An 18,008-nucleotide genomic window follows, 5' to 3' on the forward strand; every position below is an offset into this window, starting at 1 on the left:
TCCTGCTCTTTGGGTTGGCCTCTTGGAACTTGTGCCTTTGCTTTCAACAAATGACCTTCTGCCAGGTTATCAGAAAAGATAGGATATAGGGAGAACCACATCCTAGGGAGCCAAAAACCCTGAAAGCGTATACATGTGTTAACATGCTGCTGGAAGTGAGACCATATCAGTTTGTTGCTGACAGAGTAAAAGGCATCTTCACTGCTGGTCTCATGGCCTCACAGACTAGTCCTTCCTAAATGTCTATTCTGGGAGCGGGGTCCTTGTGTAGGCTGTTTTAAGGCTCCTTTGGAAGCTGCAAGCCCAGGTTTATGTACCTTGGCAGTGTTCCCAGATGGGAGGCCTCTCTGGCAGAGGCAGCTGAGTGGGATGTGGTCCAGTGTCCACAGCAGCCCCAGGCATCACCTCGCCCCGGCTCTGCAGTGCCAGTGGCTTGGGTCCTGTCCGGCTTGCTCGCTCACCTGCCTTATTCTGTTTGTTTTGGCTGCTCTGCCTTGCCCTGCTCTGCCCTGCCCTGGCTGGCTAGCTGCCCCGCTCCGCACTGGGAATGGCAGCTTGGTGCCTGAAGGACGGAGCCCCCGGGACAGAACAGCCCCCTCTGCAGGCATGCAGCCCCAGCCTTCTCTCTGCTCCTCAGCCAGTAAGTGTGAGGGAGGCACATTCTGGCTTCCAACTCCCTGGCTCTTCCTGAAACCCCTCAAGGATTTCCCCAAGAGCTGGTCAGCCTAGCCCAGCTACTCATTAGTCAGCTTTAGGGGCATAGTGTCTGCCAAGGGCGGGGGCCTGCTGGAGGCCTAGTCCCCTGCAAGTCTCAGTTTGGAGCCCGCAGAAGAGAAGAGCGGGTGGGAAAACATGGTGTGGAAGTGGGGAGTAGAAGCCACTGGGATGTGTACCAGGTCTTGCTTTGGCAACAGCTGGGGAAAAACCATGAGAAGTCAGGTCCATGAGGGTGGGAGTAAGGGCAATGGTGCATTGCAGCGGCCTAGGAATTGTCTTAGGGTTTAGCATTTCCCTGGACTCAGCCATATTAAGAACATGGGCTCTAAAAGAGACAGATGTCATTTTGGATATTAGCTAAGTGTGGTGCTACACAATTATAATTCTATCCCTCAGGAGGCTGTAGCTAAAGTCAAAGAATCTTCATTGAGTTCAAGGCCAGTCTAGCCAGACCCTGTCTCAAAAAGACACATAAATTCCAGCTCAAAAGTCTGAACTGTCAGATTCCTAGAGCTCCAATTTCCTTATCTGTTAAGTGGAGGTTGTTGAGGGGGACCCTACCTCAACCACAGTAGTGTCCAGCAGGGATTCTGAGATTCATGTGTATGTCTATAGTTCTGACTGTATTAAAGGATGCCTCTCTTGGTTTCTTTGCCCCACACTGTATCCTTATAGAGTTTCTAAATCCAGTCTTCTTTACTGACAGGACCCAGTCAGGTCCTCCAGATAAATTTGATGGAACTCGGGGAAATGTTGTGTGGACATACCTGTTTGCTTCTCCAGAGAGAGAATAGAGCTCATTGGCTCCTTTAAAACCCTCTGCTTGTTCATTCAGGGCTGACCACCTATCAGTGGTCTGTGGAGGTCTCTCCTGGCTGCAGCACCTTTAGCTATGCTGTTCCCTCCCAGATGCTCTCCTTGGCTGTGCTGGCCCAGCTGTACCATGCTCAGATTTGTTGTCTTGCAGCCTCTTGCTGCACCTGTGAGGAAAGGCTTGTGGCCTGGACCAGCCTGGGGCTCCATTTATACTCAGGGTTAGCCTGAACTCAGTCCAAGCTCATCCTTATGCTAAAGACACTCCCTAAAGACACTATTAAGTGGCTCTGTTTGTAAGTAAGCTACCCCAGAGAGCAAGATGTCACCATGTGTCTTTTGGGTAGGGAAAGAGGGTACTAAACTACCTGCCTCTCAGTCTTGCCTTGATTTTCCATAGGAATACATCCTGCCATGAGAATTGGTGTAGGTTCTTAGTTTTTCTGAAGCTTATTCAAGGGCAATGTAGCTATCTCTGTCTGGTGTTTTCCCAGTCCTGAAATCCTTTATCGCTGAAAAACCCCATGGAGTGATATAAAGAGGGCTGGGCATCAACCTTAGCACTCCTTTTGGAACTTCATCTCTAGTTTGATTTTGCTCTCAGGCAGGTGTCCAAGACTTAAGTTCTGGACCGCTGAATATGGGCTACAAGTTGGGTAGTAACTGTGACCTGACTAAGCCCATTGTAAGTGGTTAGAGATAGAATAGCCATAACTAGAGTTGTTTCTCAGAGTCTGAACCTGCTAAGGATGGAATACACACTCTCTGACAAGAAGGTTCATGACATGACAGGCTCCTAGGCTGTTAAAAACAAGATGTTTTCTGCAACATGATTGTGGTTGTTGACGGAGAAGGTAGCAAAGGCCACAGATCCGTAACTACTGACTGGATGGGCTTAGGAAGGAGGTAGTCCTTGGTTGGTTCTGCAGATGCCGAAAGGGATGAGGTGAAGGGTGGGCTTACTCCTCCTGCACAGGGCCTTGAAAGACAGGAGGATGTCTTGACAAAGAGATCACAAGGGAACCCTGAAGGACTGAGGAGGGCTCTCTTGTCTCTTGGGAAGTTGCCAAGCAGGTAAATTGGTGGATTTTTCCCCCTACCAGTGAGAAAACAGGAGATCATTAAGATTACAGAGCAACTGATCGAAGCCATCAACAATGGGGACTTTGAGGCCTACACGTGAGTAAAGACCCACTGCCGTGAGATGTTGATTATCTCCCAAGTCCACCTCTGTTTCCCAAAAAGTGTCTGTGATCCTGGGGAAAGGGCAGGCTGGACTGTAAGCCATGTGTGGGTCAAACTCTAAGCCCATAGGCTAGGGCCCCTTTCAGACAGTACAACCGAGCCCGCCCCGTTATCCTGACATGGGAGAAAGAACAAGACAGCTGAGTGGCTCTGCAGGCGAACTCCGAAGAGTGCTGTTGTCTTGTCAAATGTAGCCAGTAGCTAACCTTCTATGGGACAAACAACTGATGAAGAAGGCACATAATTCCCAGAGGCTAACAGGCTGTGTTTTGCCCCCCACCCTACCCTCCGGCCCTCTTTTCTACAGGAAGATTTGTGATCCGGGCCTCACTTCCTTTGAGCCAGAAGCCCTTGGTAACCTCGTGGAGGGGATGGATTTCCATAAGTTTTACTTTGAGAATCGTGAGTGGGTTCGTGCTGCTGATATACTCCTGCCTGTCCCTCTACCCTGCCTCTGTCCCTACCCACCTTTTTACCCTAGCTGCCCATCTTCACCGTATCTGACCTTCCTGCTGCATCCTGCCCTGTCTGCTCACCTCCTTGTGCCCTGCTGGCTTTTAACTGGCACTGCTCCAAAGCCGAGTGTCCATTCATTTGGCAGCTGTATCAAGGCACTGCTGATCATCACCATTAGGGTCACTGTATTATTCCTTTAAGAATCACCTCTCTCCAAGACAGACTGTAAACTCCTCAAGATGATCTCAGCAAGTAATAATGTAAGGTCTATGTCTGCAGGGTTCACAATAAAGGAAATTAAAAACAGGATAAGAATGTGTAAGCAAGTAACGTGCTAATGGTGATTTATGAGGTCAGAAATTATGGCTAGGCTATCCTGGACATGGAGAGAGCCAAGCAGCTGGAAGGGGGAGATGTATAGTCTGAATAGGTCCCAAAGTCCCAGAATTGAATAATCACACCCTTCATCTCTTTCTCTACTTTCTGAGACCCTCATTCTTTACAGTTTTCCTTTCTCTTGCCCACTTTATCCAAGGCGGCTCTTACCCTGCTCTTACTCTTACCCTGAGTGTTATGTTGTAGCTATTTTCCTCACTGACTCCCAAATGTGACTTCTCCACATTTTAGCTGCCAGTGTAATCCCTCAGCTAAGTAATTCTGAGTAACCAGAAGCAGTATTTATATTAGTTCTAAGGGAGGTCTCTTGCAGCCGCTGTAGCATTGGAATGGATTAAAGCAAGTCTGAATGGAAGCATCAACATATGCATGGCATATGCTGATAATGGCAGTCCAACTTCCTTTGCTTTTCAAAACACAGAACACCCTGGAATTGTGAGGGAGATCCTGAACTGGATGCTTTGGGGATTTTAAATTTGATATGCCTTTTCTTTTTTAAGTCACAAAATGATTTGGAATGTATTGCTTTCGTGATTTTTCGCTTTGGCCTTAGATCAGTGCAAAATAAGCTTAGAACTTTTAAACATCAGCTTAACCAAGTAGAAAAACCACAGGGTTTTATTGGAGCCACATGGTCCTGATTTTTAAATATTTTATCTGATTTGAGTCTTTTTCCTTCTTATAGTGAAGAAAATAATAGCAGTGAACAAATAACATCTCTTGTATGTAAAACCCCCACACAATATCCAATGAAAAGAGTAGTTGCTGTTATTGTTACTCACATTTCTCTTCCTTTTGGATGAAACTAATGTAATGGGGACTCTTGGCCCCTGGGGAACATATGGGGGGGAGCACTTAGAGAGTCTAGGAATGGCTGCTGGAGCTAAAGGAGGTGCAGCCTGTCAGGAAGATGTGAGTACCCAAGCCTTATGCCTACTACCTCCCCTTCCTGCCCTGCCCCCTGCAGTCCTGTCCAAGAACAGCAAGCCCATCCATACCACCATCCTAAACCCGCACGTCCACGTGATTGGGGAGGACGCAGCTTGCATCGCCTATATCCGACTCACCCAGTACATCGATGGGCAGGGTCGGCCTCGCACCAGCCAATCAGAGGAGACCCGGGTGTGGCACCGCCGGGATGGCAAGTGGCTCAATGTGCACTATCACTGCTCAGGGGCCCCTGCCGCACCACTGCAGTGAGCTCACTCACAGGTGCACCTGATGGGGAGAAGGGACTGGGTAGGGGAGAGGCTACTTGGGACAGGTTGGGTAAGAGGAGGAAGAGAAGGGCAAGAGGTGGCACTCTGGGAGGAGATAGGGGCCATCACAGGGGTGGCAAAGACTAGGTAGAGTTGTTTTGATGAGCTCTGCTCTGGAACCAGACAGACTCCACACTCGGTGCATGTGGTCCTCTCCTCGCTAAGCCTCCCTTACTTCAGTTACCAAAAGAGGGAGAAAGTGGTACCTACCTCCATTCCACAATGAATTAACTGTGAGGATCAAGTAAGATACTATACATCAAGTACTTAGTTTGTAAAACACTCAAATGTGAGGTGATACTGTGTTTAAACATCAGCAGCTGCTCCCATTCTTTGCTTGTTCAAGTAGATGTGTGTGGTGTACTAAAATCCTAAGATTTTACCTGTGTCCTCATTGTTGTTCATTGTTCTGTTGCCACCTTTTGTTTTCTTTTAACAGGGGCATTAGGAGATTCCAGTTTGAGGTTGAACCTTCGCAGCCAGTGACTCTGGAGGGCCTGAGTGACAGCGGCAGTCCTGTTGGTTTGAGGTTTAAAACAATTAAATTACAAAGCGGCAGCAGCCAATGCACGCCCCTGCATGCAGCCCTCCCGCCTGTCCTTCGTGTCTGTCTCTGCTGTACCGAGGTGTTTTTTACATTTAAGAAAAAAAAGATTGTTTAAAAAAATTGAAATCCGTACCATGATGTGTTTTAAAACAACTGATAGCCCTTGGGCTTGCAAGAATGCAGGAGTTTGTGTGATGCTCATCCAGGCATGAACAATGGGCTCACCCACCAGCTTTGAAAAGGTGAGCTTGGCTTCAGTTCCCCATGGACTCAGGGGGACCAGGCAAGGACTCTTGACAGAGCTTTGGGAGCCACAGTGTGATTGCAGCTCCTGAGGTGGCCTGATCATCCCAGGTCTGGAAGTGGACTTCTTCAGAACATGCATTGACACCAAGAATGGGATGGAAGAAAACGCTGTGGCTATCAGACCTACTTGGGAGAGAATGCGGCGCTCCCAGCCTGCTTGTTGTGGAGGCAGCTGACAAGCAGTGACCTCAGGACTGAAGGCCTGGACTTTGCTGTGCTGTTCCAGTTAACGTAGACAGAAAGAGAACTGGTGCTGCAGAAGTGTGTCCTCCATGAAGCCGATGAGAAACCTCGTGTTAGTCTGACATGCACTCACTCATCCATTTCTTTAGGATGCACAATGCACATGGGCCCTGATGTTGAGACCTGATTGCTGCATTTGGGAAGGGGGGAGGGCTTGCTACTCTGCTTCCTGTTGGTTTTCCTAACTTAGGAAGGAGAGATCCAGACCTTGGCCCAGGCTCCTTTTGCCACTTTGGCAGTTCTGTTTCTGTGCTAATCTGGACCATCTTTGTCTTGTATTTTCATGGTGGTCCCCATGCTGACCCTCATCTGGGTCTGGGCCCTCTGCCAAGTGCCCCTGTGGGGTGGGAGGAGTAGGTGGTTGTTTCTGTGCATTCTGGCTGCCCTCTGTGCTGCCTCCCTCCTTCCCATGCTGCACGACCATCTCTTTCCCTGTGTTTGAGGTTGAACTGACTGCTTGGGTGAGGAGTGTCCTCCCTAAAGAGGCCTCTTTGTTGACCACCTGAAGTATAGACTTTCTGCAGGACAATCTGCATGGGTATCACCCCCTCACTTGCATGTACCCAAAAAAGGGGTCCAGAGCCAAGGTTTCTACATTCATTGTCCCTCTGTGCTCAAGGAGTTCCATTCCAGGAGGAAAAGGTTTGTACCCTAAGCAGATAACAGAAGATAATGGAGGAGCAATTGGCTTGGTCTTGTCCCATCCCCACGCCCACCCCCCCACCCAACAAATAACTGCATAGTATCTGCATGGGGAGGGGATGGGTTAGGTTTTAGCTCCCTAGATGACCTTCAGGGAGCTGGGGAAAAGACAGAACTACAGGTTTTGGAATCAGCTGAGAAGAGAACAAACAAACTCATGGGTGCTGGTGCTTGAATTTAGCCAGGCTCCTCAAGCACCTTCTGCATGCCTCAGATCCTGGACCCTAGTCCCTTCCTGCCCTGCAGCCTGCAGTGCCAGCCCACACATCCCTTCACAGGGTTTGGTTGTGCTGGCTTGAAGACAACAAATGGTCTTAGAGCTCATTGAGACCTATAGCTTCATATGGCTGCTCTAGCCTCACTTAGCGTTCTTACTCCACTTCTGGGGCTAATGTCAGCATCTATAGACTATTTAAAAAAACAAACCACCTTTTAAACAGGAAATGGAAGGCATTTGATGCAGAACTTTTGCATGATGACTTAGAAATAATTTAAAAATTAGTGTTTGTTCTGAATGTTGGTAGTCCCTTCATAGCTTTGTTACAATGAAACCGTGAAGATATTTAATAAAATAACCTTTAAACAGTCCATTGTGTTACTGCTGTTGGAGGTTCGTGACCAGGGGCTTGCGTGACAGCATACAAGGAGACGAACATCTTTTTCCACTCCCTTGGGGCATGAAGAAGAAAACTTGGTATAAACTCAGTCTGGGCAGCTGAGTCTGGCTGGGATAGCTGGAAGGAAGTGGGCTCTTAAGTAGTGGACAGTGCCTTCGCCCCGCCCCAGTGGGAGTTTGCCCCACCCTCGGTGCATGGCCTCCCTCCCCCTCCGCGGAGCTGAGTGGACGGGCCTGGGCCCTGGCCCCGCCCCGACGCTCTGCAGACTGTGCCACCCTGCGTGGAGGAGGGGGTCCGCTTCAGCGGGCTGAGCCCGAGGCCGAAGACCCGAGAAGCTGCTGCTCTGCTGGGCACTGCGGAGGGCCAGGAACTTCTCGCAGACGGTGGTTGCGCGGCGGCCACCCTCGGAAAGCGCTGACCCGAGCCGGCGCCACGAGCCGCAGCGCGCCGCCTACCCCTGGTGGAAGCAGTAGTTGGGCCCGGCCGCGGTGGAGCGTCCGCTGGAGATGGCGGAGTCTCCGCTACGCGGCCCGAGGCCCGAGGCCCCGCGAGCAGGGAAGCCGGGCAGCCCCGGGACGCGGCGGGGCCCGGGGACAGCGAGGACGCCGCCCACTCCACAAGGTGAGCCATCCTTGAGAGCATCCTCCCGTCCACGGTCGCCCTCAGTTTTCCCCATCAGTCTTGCCGTGAGTGTTGCTACTGTAACCACCCGCAGGGTCGTCCTGGGCGGCCCCTCATCCGGCTCTGTGTACCTTGTGTCCCAGCCCCTGGCCTCTTCCTCAGTTGCCTTGTCCGGGTTACTGCCGGGCTCTTTCAGCCAGTGCCTGCCTGGATGTCAGCTCTAGGCTGCGCCCCTGCCCCTTCCCCTACAACTCTCCCCACCTGTGGGCTCCTAATTTCTTTAGTTCCTGCAGTAGGGCCCCTCTGTCATCTAGGCCAGGTCCCCAATCAGTATGCCTTCCTCCCACAGCATAGGCTCTGTTATTTTCCCAGTGGTGGGCCCACACCTCCAGCCCTCCCTGACCCCACATTGCTATCCACTTTGGATAACGACCCTTGGTTTTCTCCTTCCTCAGAAACTTTCCACCGACACACACATGTTCCTCGTCCAATGTTAGTCATCCTACTGCCCTCACAACAATTCTCACATGACCCCCTCCCTAAATCTTACTGCTTCCTCTAGGTATGAAGCTAAAATGCAGCTTGATAGGCCTGAACTTTGAATCCCAGTTCCTCTACTGACGGAGCTTTGTGATATTGGGTAAGTTACTAAACTTATCTGGGCCTGAAATTGTGTATGTGTAAAATGGAATTAATATTAGTTATGCATATTTTCCCCACCTCTTAGAACTGGTATAACTACAAGTGCTTCTTCATTTACACCCCGATAAACCTTTAAAATACCCTAAATTAAGAATGCATTTCGTACACCTAACCTACTAATCACAGTAGCTTACCTTTGCTATGTGATATCAGTTACTTAACATTTTGTGGCTGAAGCCAGGCGCTGGTGGTGCAGGCCTTTAGTCCCAGCACTGGGAGGCAGAAGCAGGTGGATCTCTGTGAGTTTAAGGCCAGCCTGGTCTACAGAGCAAGTTCCAGGACAGGCTCCAAAGCTACACAGAGAAACCCTGTCTTGAAAGACCAAAAAAACAAACAAAAAACTTTGTGGCTGAGGAGGAACTTACACTGTCTGGCGTTACAAGAAGAGCTTTGTGTTTGTAAGTTCACTACCTTAGGAAAGGATCAAAATTCTAGGACCTGGGGCTGTAACTCCGTGCAAGGCCATGTATTCCATCGCTGGCACTGAAAACCAAACCACAAACCGATTTGAAGTACACTTCCAACTAAATGTTCATCATTTGCATGTTGTAATCAATGGAACCATTTTGAATATAGATTCGTCTGTATGTGCAAAGCTCTCAGAAGAATGCCTGACAAGTAATAAGCACTGAATAGATAGCTATTATTAACACAGGTGATAATGGGAAGTACAGCATGCTCTCAGTAAGTTCTCAGCTGCTGTTTTTTTTTTTTTTTTCAAGTTTTCTCTGATAGAATTCAGCTGTTCCTGCCATGTAGCGGTGGTGCACGCCTCTAGTCTCAGCACTTGGAAAGTAGAGGCAGGTGGATCTATGAGTTTGAGGCCAGGCTGGTCTACAGAGTGAGCTCCAGGACAGCCAGGGCTACACAGAACAAAACTGTTTCTGAAAAAAAAAAATAAAAAAAAAAAAAAAAAAAAAAAAAAAAGAATTGAGCTCTTCCCATGATCTCTACCTCTTCTTCTCTCTCTCCCACCACCATTGACTTTGGAGCCTCACACATGGTAAGCATCGGCTTTGCTGCTAAACTAGGACTCCAAGGCCCAACACAGTTTTTATTCTGTCTCCCAGATCTCTTATATCAATTAGTTTTACCCAGGCCAAAGCTGGTCTAAGTAAATTGTCATAAATCTCTCTGGATTTTGAAAGACCTTGTCTCCACCTGTCACCACTGAGGAATATGTACTGGATTGAGTGGTAGAGAGGGCTCGACAGCTATTCACCAAGAGTTGCCTGAGATGGAAAGTGACTGGAATCTTGCAGCAGTCTATAAGAGAAAAAGTAGCTGTCAAGTAGGTTTCCTTAAAACTGTTTTCTCAGTTCCTCATTTTCCTCCAAGCTAGCTCAGGAATGCCGCTGTGCTGCTCTGGAGTGAGGATGCCTTGGTTAACTCAGGAAGAAGAATTAGGGATAGGGAGGGAGTCTAGATTCAGCTCTCTGGCTTTTCTTAGGTACTAGTGATGACATGTCCTGCCCTGGATCTACATTTTTATCTTCTCTCCTGATTTTAGCATGGATGAAGTGAAGGATATGGGGTCATTTTTACAAGTAGTGTCAAAGAAAGCCTCCCAAGTTCTGGATTCAGAAGCTAATAGAATTATTAGCTCTCAGAGTTTCTCAAGTCCTTCTACCACAGTGACCACATGACTGCAAGTTCGTTAGTGCCGTTGGGTGTGATTGATGTATAAGATTAAAACTCATGAGTTTTTTCCTATCTGATGTCTCATTGGATCATGAGACTTCTGAGATGTGCTATTCATTCCTTATAGAGAGCCCACCAGAGCTCCTGCTCATGGGCAAACTGCTCAGTCATGGGATGGGAATTCCTTTCAGAGTAGACCTCTGTTCACCCTCTTGGCTGTTTGGTCTCTGTGGTCTTTCATAACTTAAGTTGCTGCCCTAGCATAAGGGAATTTGGATGTTCATGTGGGTATTCTAAGAAAGAGAACAAGATATGAAGCCAAGGTATGGGATTCAACTTGTATTCTATAGAACAAGGCATCTGGGCTGGAGAGAGGGCTCAGTGGGTACAGCACTTGCCACATAAGTGTGAGCATCTGGGTTTAGATTCCCAGGGCCCATGAAAAGCCAGATATGTGGTGGTGTACATCCGAAACATAGGGGAATGAAAACAGACATTCTAACTAGGGCAGAATGCTCCAGGTTCAATGACAGACTGTCTCAAAGGTAAGAGAACGGCACACATGCACGTACACACAGACATGCACATGCATAAAAGAAATCATTTAATGAGCACAGGGTAAGAGATGGGATAAGGAGAATGGGTTAGTAACAGATTTTCAAAGGAAGAAGTAATCCACTGATTCTCTGTTTTACAGGTTGTGGGGGCCACACCTGTGGACTTTGCTGACCTCTGATGTAAGAATTCTCCACCAGAGCTGAGGAAGCTCAAGTTTCAGCCTGAGGCATGGGCCAGGGGGCCATGGTGACCTGAGATCAGTGGGTTCTGTCCAATGCAACCTGTTGCTCCTTCTGCCTCCCCACATCCTGTGTAGAAAGAGTTTGTATCCATCTCATCAGGGAACTGACCCTAAGAGAGTCCCTTTCCTGTATTTTTCTATTCTTCTGCCCTACCAAGCCCATTCCAGCCCATAGAACTCCTCCCATCTCTTGAGGTGATCCTCACTGCTTCCCCGTTTCTTCTCGCCATGCTCCAGCTGTGGAAAGTGGTACGCCCCGCTCGGCAACTGGAACTGCACCGCCTCATATTGCTACTGATTGGTTTCAGTCTTGTCTCCATGGGATTCCTGGCTTACTATGTTTCTACCAGCCCCAAGGCCAAGGAACCCTTGCCTCTGCCCTTGGGAGACTGTAGTAGCAGTGGGGCAGCTGGCCCTGACCCTGCACGGCCACCAGTCCCACCTCGACCCCCTAGGCCTCCAGAAACAACCCGAACAGAACCCGTGGTCCTTGTATTTGTAGAAAGTGCATATTCACAATTGGGGCAGGAGATTGTAGCCATTTTGGAGTCTAGTCGTTTTCGTTATAGCACCGAACTAGCACCTGGCCGAGGGGACATGCCCACATTGACTGATCATACCCATGGCCGCTACGTCTTGGTCATCTATGAGAATCTTCTGAAGTATGTCAACTTGGATTCCTGGAGTCGAGAACTGCTAGACCGGTACTGTGTGGAGTATGGTGTAGGCATCATTGGCTTCTTCCGAGCCCATGAACATAGCCTATTGAGTGCCCAACTTAAGGGCTTTCCCCTTTTTCTACACTCAAATTTGGGCCTCCAGGACTACCAAGTGAACCCTTCTGCCCCACTATTACATCTCACTCGTCCCAGCCGCTTGGAGCCAGGACCACTGCCTGGTGATGACTGGACCATCTTCCAGTCTAATCATAGCACCTATGAGCCAGTGCTTCTTGCCAACCATCGACCAGCTGAACAACCTGTGCCAGGACCAGTGCTTCGGCGGGCACGGCTCCCCACTGTGGTACAGGACTTGGGGCTTCATGATGGCATACAACGGGTGCTGTTTGGACATGGCCTTTCTTTCTGGCTCCATAAACTTGTTTTCGTTGATGCTGTTGCATACCTCACTGGGAAGCGCCTCTGCCTGGACCTTGACCGCTATATCTTAGTAGATATTGATGACATCTTTGTGGGCAAAGAAGGTACTCGTATGAAAGTGGCTGATGTTGAGGTCAGTTTTTCTTTTCCTCTTATGTTTATTTTGCTAGAAAATTTACCACATTCTCTTCTTTGAGTCTAAGCTGATTTTAAATGCTCTGCCTCTTATAGATGGAAAGAAAGCTGCTTCCTGTATATTTCTCACTCAGTCTGTTGTTTCCTGATTTGGCATTCCTCTACTATTCTGTACAGGCTCTGTTGACCACCCAGAACAAACTCAGGACCTTAGTCCCCAACTTCACCTTCAACCTGGGCTTCTCGGGCAAGTTCTACCACACTGGTGAGTTCACTCCCTGATCTTAGCAATCTTAGTTCCATCTGTCTCTTTAGTATTGACTCAGGCACACAAGTTGGAGAAAGAGACATAGTGCAGTCATGAGCTAGTGACAGACTTAGATTAGCATGGGTGGCTGAAGAACACATTGTCAGTGAGGCAAACAGAAAGCCTTGGGCCCTGGGTAGGGGTCGATAATGTCCAAAGGATGGCAGATGGTTACAAAACAAAGGGCATAGGGGATGAGTGGCTATGGTCAGCAGTTAGTGTGTGATCATAGGGACAGAAGAAGAGGATGCAGGGGATGACATGCTGCTGAAGCACCGCAAAGAGTTCTGGTGGTTCCCTCACATGTGGAGCCACATGCAGCCACACTTGTTCCACAACCGCTCCGTGCTGGCTGACCAGATGAGGCTCAACAAACAGTTTGCTTTGGTGAGACCCTTGAATCTCTTTCCCATGCTTTCTCCCAGAGATAATATTTCCTTTTTATCCCTCCCTAATGGATACCCTTTCCTACCCTGCCCAGTTTCCTTTCTGTGGAGGCATCCCCACCCTCTTTACCCTCTACTCCCCAAACTTCACCAGGTCCTGGTGAGAGTCTATGCCATTCCCAGGAGCATGGGATTCCTACGGATCTGGGGTATGCTGTGGCCCCCCACCACTCGGGTGTGTACCCCATCCACACGCAGCTCTATGAGGCCTGGAAATCTGTATGGGGCATCCAGGTGACCAGCACTGAGGAGTATCCCCACCTCCGTCCTGCCCGCTACCGCCGTGGCTTCATTCACAATGGCATCATGGTGAGGGATTCCCATGAAGTAAAGCATAAATAATCATGATAATGAAGATAGTAAATTTTGCTACTGTAACTTCAAACTGGGCCTCTATAAACCCAGGGAGTGCAATGCCTCCTGATTTTGGTTCTTATCTGCTCTCTATCTTAAGATTCAAATCTCTTCTATACTTTCTTCCTCTCAGGTGCTCCCCCGGCAAACATGCGGCCTCTTTACCCATACTATCTTCTATAATGAGTATCCAGGAGGGTCTCGTGAGCTAGATCGGAGCATCCGAGGTGGAGAGCTCTTTCTGACAGTGCTACTTAATCCGGTAAGGTGCCAAAAGGAAACCAGAAGACTAGAAAGCCAGAGTGTTGTCCAGCCGGGGCCTTCGCTCACCTTTGCTGATTCTGAGATAGGACAGCTGCCTGAGTCTCACATGTAGGCACCCTCTTGTAGATCAGCATCTTTATGACACATCTGTCAAACTATGGAAATGACCGGCTGGGCCTGTACACCTTTGAGAGCCTGGTGCGCTTCCTCCAGTGCTGGACACGACTGCGCATCCAGACCCTTCCTCCTGTCCCTCTTGCACAGAAGTACTTTGAACTTTTCCCTCAGGAGCGAAGCCCCCTTTGGCAGGTAAGGATGGAGCTCAGGCTAACGAGATCTGATGGGGGTCAAGAGTTACGAGATTAGTCCTCATTAGACTCGTGGCCTAACCTTCAGAATCCCTGTGATGACAAGAGGCACAAAGATATCTGGTCCAAGGAAAAAACCTGTGATCGGCTGCCCAAGTTCCTCATTGTGGGACCACAGAAGACAGGTAAATTATCCACAGCCTTCCTCTGCTGCCTTCTCAATTCTACCTCTAATTAGTCAAGTCTGTTGAAAAAAGGATTCATTTTTTTTATTGCATTTATTTAGTATGATTGCATGCATGTGTGTAAACACGTGCAGGAAAACTTGAAGAATCAGTTATTCGAGCCATGGTTTTTTGTTTGTTTGTATTTTATTTTATTTGAGATAGGGTTTCCCTGTGTAGACCAGGCTGGCCTCAAACTTACAGAAATGTGCCTGCCTCTGCTTCCTGGGTGCTGGAATTAAAGGCATGTACCATTGTATTTTTTTTTAATTACATTTATTTAGTGTGAGTGTACATGTGTTCGTGTGTGTGTGTGTGTGTGTGTGTGTGTGTGTGTCTGTGTGTCTGGGTGTACATACATGGGCAGAACAACTTGAAAGAATCAGTTCTCTCCTTCCACTATGTGGCTCCTAGGTTCAAACTCAGATTGTCATACTCAGTGATAAGTACTTAAATCCACAGAGTTATCTCCACAGTTCTGAGACAGAAATTTCTTTTCCCTTTAATCCTAGCTATATAGCACAGTTATTTATAGAAAACTGGGCATAGTGGCTCACTTGTAATCCTAGCACTCAGGAGGCAAGGGCGGGGGATTACAGTGAACTTAAAGCCAGTTCAGGCTACACAGAGTTCCAGGCTAGCCTGGGATACAGAGAGAAGACTCTGTTTTAAAAACTCAAAATACTACTACTACTAATTAAGAGCTACCATGAATGCAGGCTTTGCCAGAGTAGAATGATGACAGTTTTGTTTTCCTTTTAGCGTTTTGAGAGTTGAACCTAGGTCCTTGCATATGCTACCACTGTACCGCTCAGCTGGCCTCCAGCTCCCATATGTGGAGTTTTTGAGACAGGGTTTCATGTCACCCAGGCCAACCTGATCGCTTTGCTTCAATTTTCCAAGTGCTGGGATTACATATGTAAGCTACCATACCTGGCTCTGTCTGTGGAGTTTAAAAGATAGCTAAATAGTGGCTTGGATGTTTTCTGAGCATGCCCAAAGCCCTAGGTTTCAGCCCCAGCATAAAGCCAATATAGTGGAACAGGCAGGATCAGAAGTTTAAGGCCATTCTTAGTTATAAAGCAAGTTTGAGGCCAGCTGGGCTACATAAGACCCTGTCTCAAAAATCTATTAAATAACCAGAGTTGATTCCAGGCTTATAATTCCAGCTGTGTAGGAGGCAGAGAAGCTTCAGTGCATGCTCAGCTACAGAGTGTATTCAAGGAAGTCTGGGCAATTTAGTAAGACCTAATCCTGAACTAAGAAAAGTAAAAAAGTTTGGGGCTACAGTTCTGTGTAAATGGCTAGATTCAGTCCTGAGTACAGGGAGGGAGTGGAGATCTACAAGTGACTCTGATAAAGTGGAAAGGTGCTGTGTTTGTTTGTTTGTTTGTTGTTTTTTGAGACAGGGTTTCTCTGTAGCTTTGGAGCCTGTCCTGGAACTTGATCTGTAGACCAGGCTGGCCTCAAACTCAGAGATCCACCTGCCTCTGCCTCTGCCTCTCCAAGTGCTGGGATCAAAGGCATGCACCACCAAAACCCGACTAGAAAGGCAGTTTTTAACTCATTCCTGGGCCTCTCCCAGGGTTTCCTTCTCTCAATTTTCTTTGGCAGAAAGGAGTTTTACTACCCACAAATGAGTGTTTTCTTATTTCCTTCAAACTCATGAGTTCTGCTGGCAGCTTTCCTGAAACAGGCTGGTCCTTGTCTTCCATACAGGTACCACAGCGATTCACTTCTTCCTGAGTCTGCACCCAGCTGTGACAAGCAGCTTTCCTAGTCCCAGCACCTTTGAGGAAATTCAGTTCTTCAGTGGCCCTAATTACCACAAGGGCATTGACTGGTGAGACCGGATGCCCTTGACTGTTTTTGGCAACATTGCTTTCTCAAAAAAATAACCCATTCCAGCTTCTGTCAGCACACAAACATCTGGTTTTGCCCCTGAAATATTTTCTTTTTTCCATGCTACCCTGTAGGTACATGGACTTCTTCCCTGTTCCTTCCAATGCCAGCACTGACTTCCTCTTTGAAAAAAGTGCCACCTACTTTGACTCAGAGGTGGTACCACGGCGGGGGGCTGCCCTTCTGCCAAGAGCCAAGATCATCAGTGTGCTCACCAACCCTGCCGATAGGGCCTACTCCTGGTACCAGGTTTGCCTGAAGCTAGGGACACACTAGGCCTTATGGAAGAGGTGGAGAAGGTAGTTACTGCTAGAGACACAGAAAAGAATGAGGGTAGGGAAACTAAACTAGTCCCATAGGGAGGGGTAGGTATTTTGTATTGTCCCCAGGCAAGAATATGTCTAGACTAATACTGTCAAATCATCAGCCCTGTCCCTTCTTATCTTTGATCCTGCAGCACCAGCGAGCACATGGAGACCCAGTTGCTTTGAACTATACCTTCTACCAAGTGATTTCAGCTTCCTCTCAGGCCCCTCTGGTACTTCGTTCCTTGCAGAACCGTTGTCTTGTACCTGGCTACTATTCTACCCATCTGCAGCGCTGGCTGACTTATTATCCCTCTGGACAGGTACATTCTCCCAAGAGCCTTAGCTAGGGTCCCCTCCTTCCAGCCCAGTCTTAGGAATCTAGAGGGAACCACATCCCTGTCCCTTCAGTTGCTGATTGTGGATGGGCAGGAGCTTCGTATCAACCCAGCAGCCTCAATGGAGACCATCCAGAAGTTCCTGGGTATCACCCCCTTTCTGAACTACACGAGGACCCTCAGGTGGGAGTTCGTGGCAAAGGCAAGAGGTTTTGTGGGGAAAGGGCTTGTTGGGAAGAGACATCTCTCCCTGTGGGCTGGGAGAGGGAGCGTGTATTTATGGGGCTCGAATTTCTCTTCTCCCTGACACCTAATGGCCTCTTCCTTTGAGCAGGTTTGATGAAGATAAAGGATTTTGGTGCCAGGGACTTGAAGGTGGTAAGACTCGATGTCTAGGGAAAAGCAAAGGCCGGAGGTACCCAGACATGGACATGGAGGTAAGTGAAACCTGGGACAAGGTTGCCACTCCATCTCCAGGGTCTGATCTTGCTGCACTCTTTACTGTTTATTTCTCCTTTCACTTTTTCTCCCATCAGTCTCGCCTTTTCCTTACGGATTTTTTCCGGAACCATAATTTGGAACTATCAAAGCTGCTGAGCCGGCTTGGACAGCCAACCCCCTTGTGGCTTCGGGAAGAATTGCAGCATTCCAGTGTGGGCTGATGCCTCAGTCTTCCCATACCAGCAAAAACCCTGCTGCTTCACTGAGGGGCAAGCCTTAGAGCAGGGTGCACAAAGGAGATTACTGTGGCCTGGCCCCTTACCCCTCTACCTCAGTGACCCCCCAGGATTGGATTGGCTGAAAAGGGAAGGGCATCTATCCCTTTCCCATAGTTTTGGGGTCTTAAAAAGAGGCTTCCCTTGGTACCCTGTATCATGGTACTAGGTACCTTTGACCTATGAACCTGGGAAGTGAGGAAGAGAGGGTCCAGGGAGGGGGTAGAAGAATGTATTGATTCACTAATTCCCCTCTTCATCCCCAGCAGTTTATCTATCTATGCCTACCCATGAGAGGGCCCTTTGCTATGGCCCTTTTATCAGACAGTGGGACCTACCTGTGGCCTGGCCTCTCTAATGTCATTCACATTGAATGGAGATGAGGTCAGACAGTTGCTCATAGAGCTGAATATGAGCCCTAGCTGTAGGCTAGAAATGTCCTCAATAAACATCCTTATTTTTCTGTTTTGTCTGCTTCACTGCAGTGAGAACAACCTAGAGTATAGCAGGTATCAACTGCCTTTCCACAGCTCTTCTATACAAGA

At 48.4% G+C, this 18,008-nt stretch overlaps 2 protein-coding genes across 20 annotated transcripts in view; both read left to right on the forward strand.

Moving 5' to 3' along the window:
* The window catches only part of Camk2g (calcium/calmodulin dependent protein kinase II gamma), a 58,593-nt gene extending 51,321 nt beyond the window's left edge, over positions 1–7,272 (forward strand). For 10 of the 19 annotated variants that reach the window (XM_051174518.1, XM_051174522.1, XM_051174520.1 and 7 more), the window contains 5 exons: positions 527–640; positions 2,634–2,709; positions 3,083–3,177; positions 4,595–4,839; positions 5,326–7,272. In XM_051174518.1, the coding sequence (XP_051030475.1) occupies positions 527–640; positions 2,634–2,709; positions 3,083–3,177; positions 4,595–4,827 (518 nt within the window). In that variant the 3' untranslated portion in view covers positions 4,828–4,839; positions 5,326–7,272. Of the gene's footprint in view, positions 1–526; positions 641–2,633; positions 2,710–3,082; positions 3,186–4,594; positions 4,840–5,325 lie in introns of those variants that run through there. The other 9 variants (XM_051174525.1, XM_051174531.1, XM_051174527.1 and 6 more) reach the window with 2 other exon arrangements.
* Positions 7,273–7,707: 435 nt separating this feature from the next.
* Positions 7,708–17,926, forward strand: Ndst2 (N-deacetylase and N-sulfotransferase 2). Its single transcript, XM_051174453.1, has 15 exons — positions 7,708–7,922; positions 8,485–8,562; positions 10,963–12,297; positions 12,477–12,564; positions 12,839–12,993; positions 13,176–13,361; positions 13,540–13,668; positions 13,797–13,979; positions 14,067–14,163; positions 15,922–16,045; positions 16,179–16,353; positions 16,562–16,732; positions 16,821–16,930; positions 17,082–17,184; positions 17,284–17,926. The coding sequence occupies exons 3-15, from the start codon at positions 11,293–11,295 to the stop codon at positions 17,407–17,409; spliced, it is 2,652 nt and encodes an 883-aa protein (XP_051030410.1). The 5' UTR covers positions 7,708–7,922; positions 8,485–8,562; positions 10,963–11,292; the 3' UTR covers positions 17,410–17,926.
* Positions 17,927–18,008: the final 82 nt, after the last annotated feature.

This window comes from Phodopus roborovskii, unplaced genomic scaffold (assembly GCF_943737965.1).
Source record: "Phodopus roborovskii unplaced genomic scaffold, PHOROB, whole genome shotgun sequence".
Classification (NCBI taxonomy): domain Eukaryota; kingdom Metazoa; phylum Chordata; class Mammalia; order Rodentia; family Cricetidae; genus Phodopus; species Phodopus roborovskii.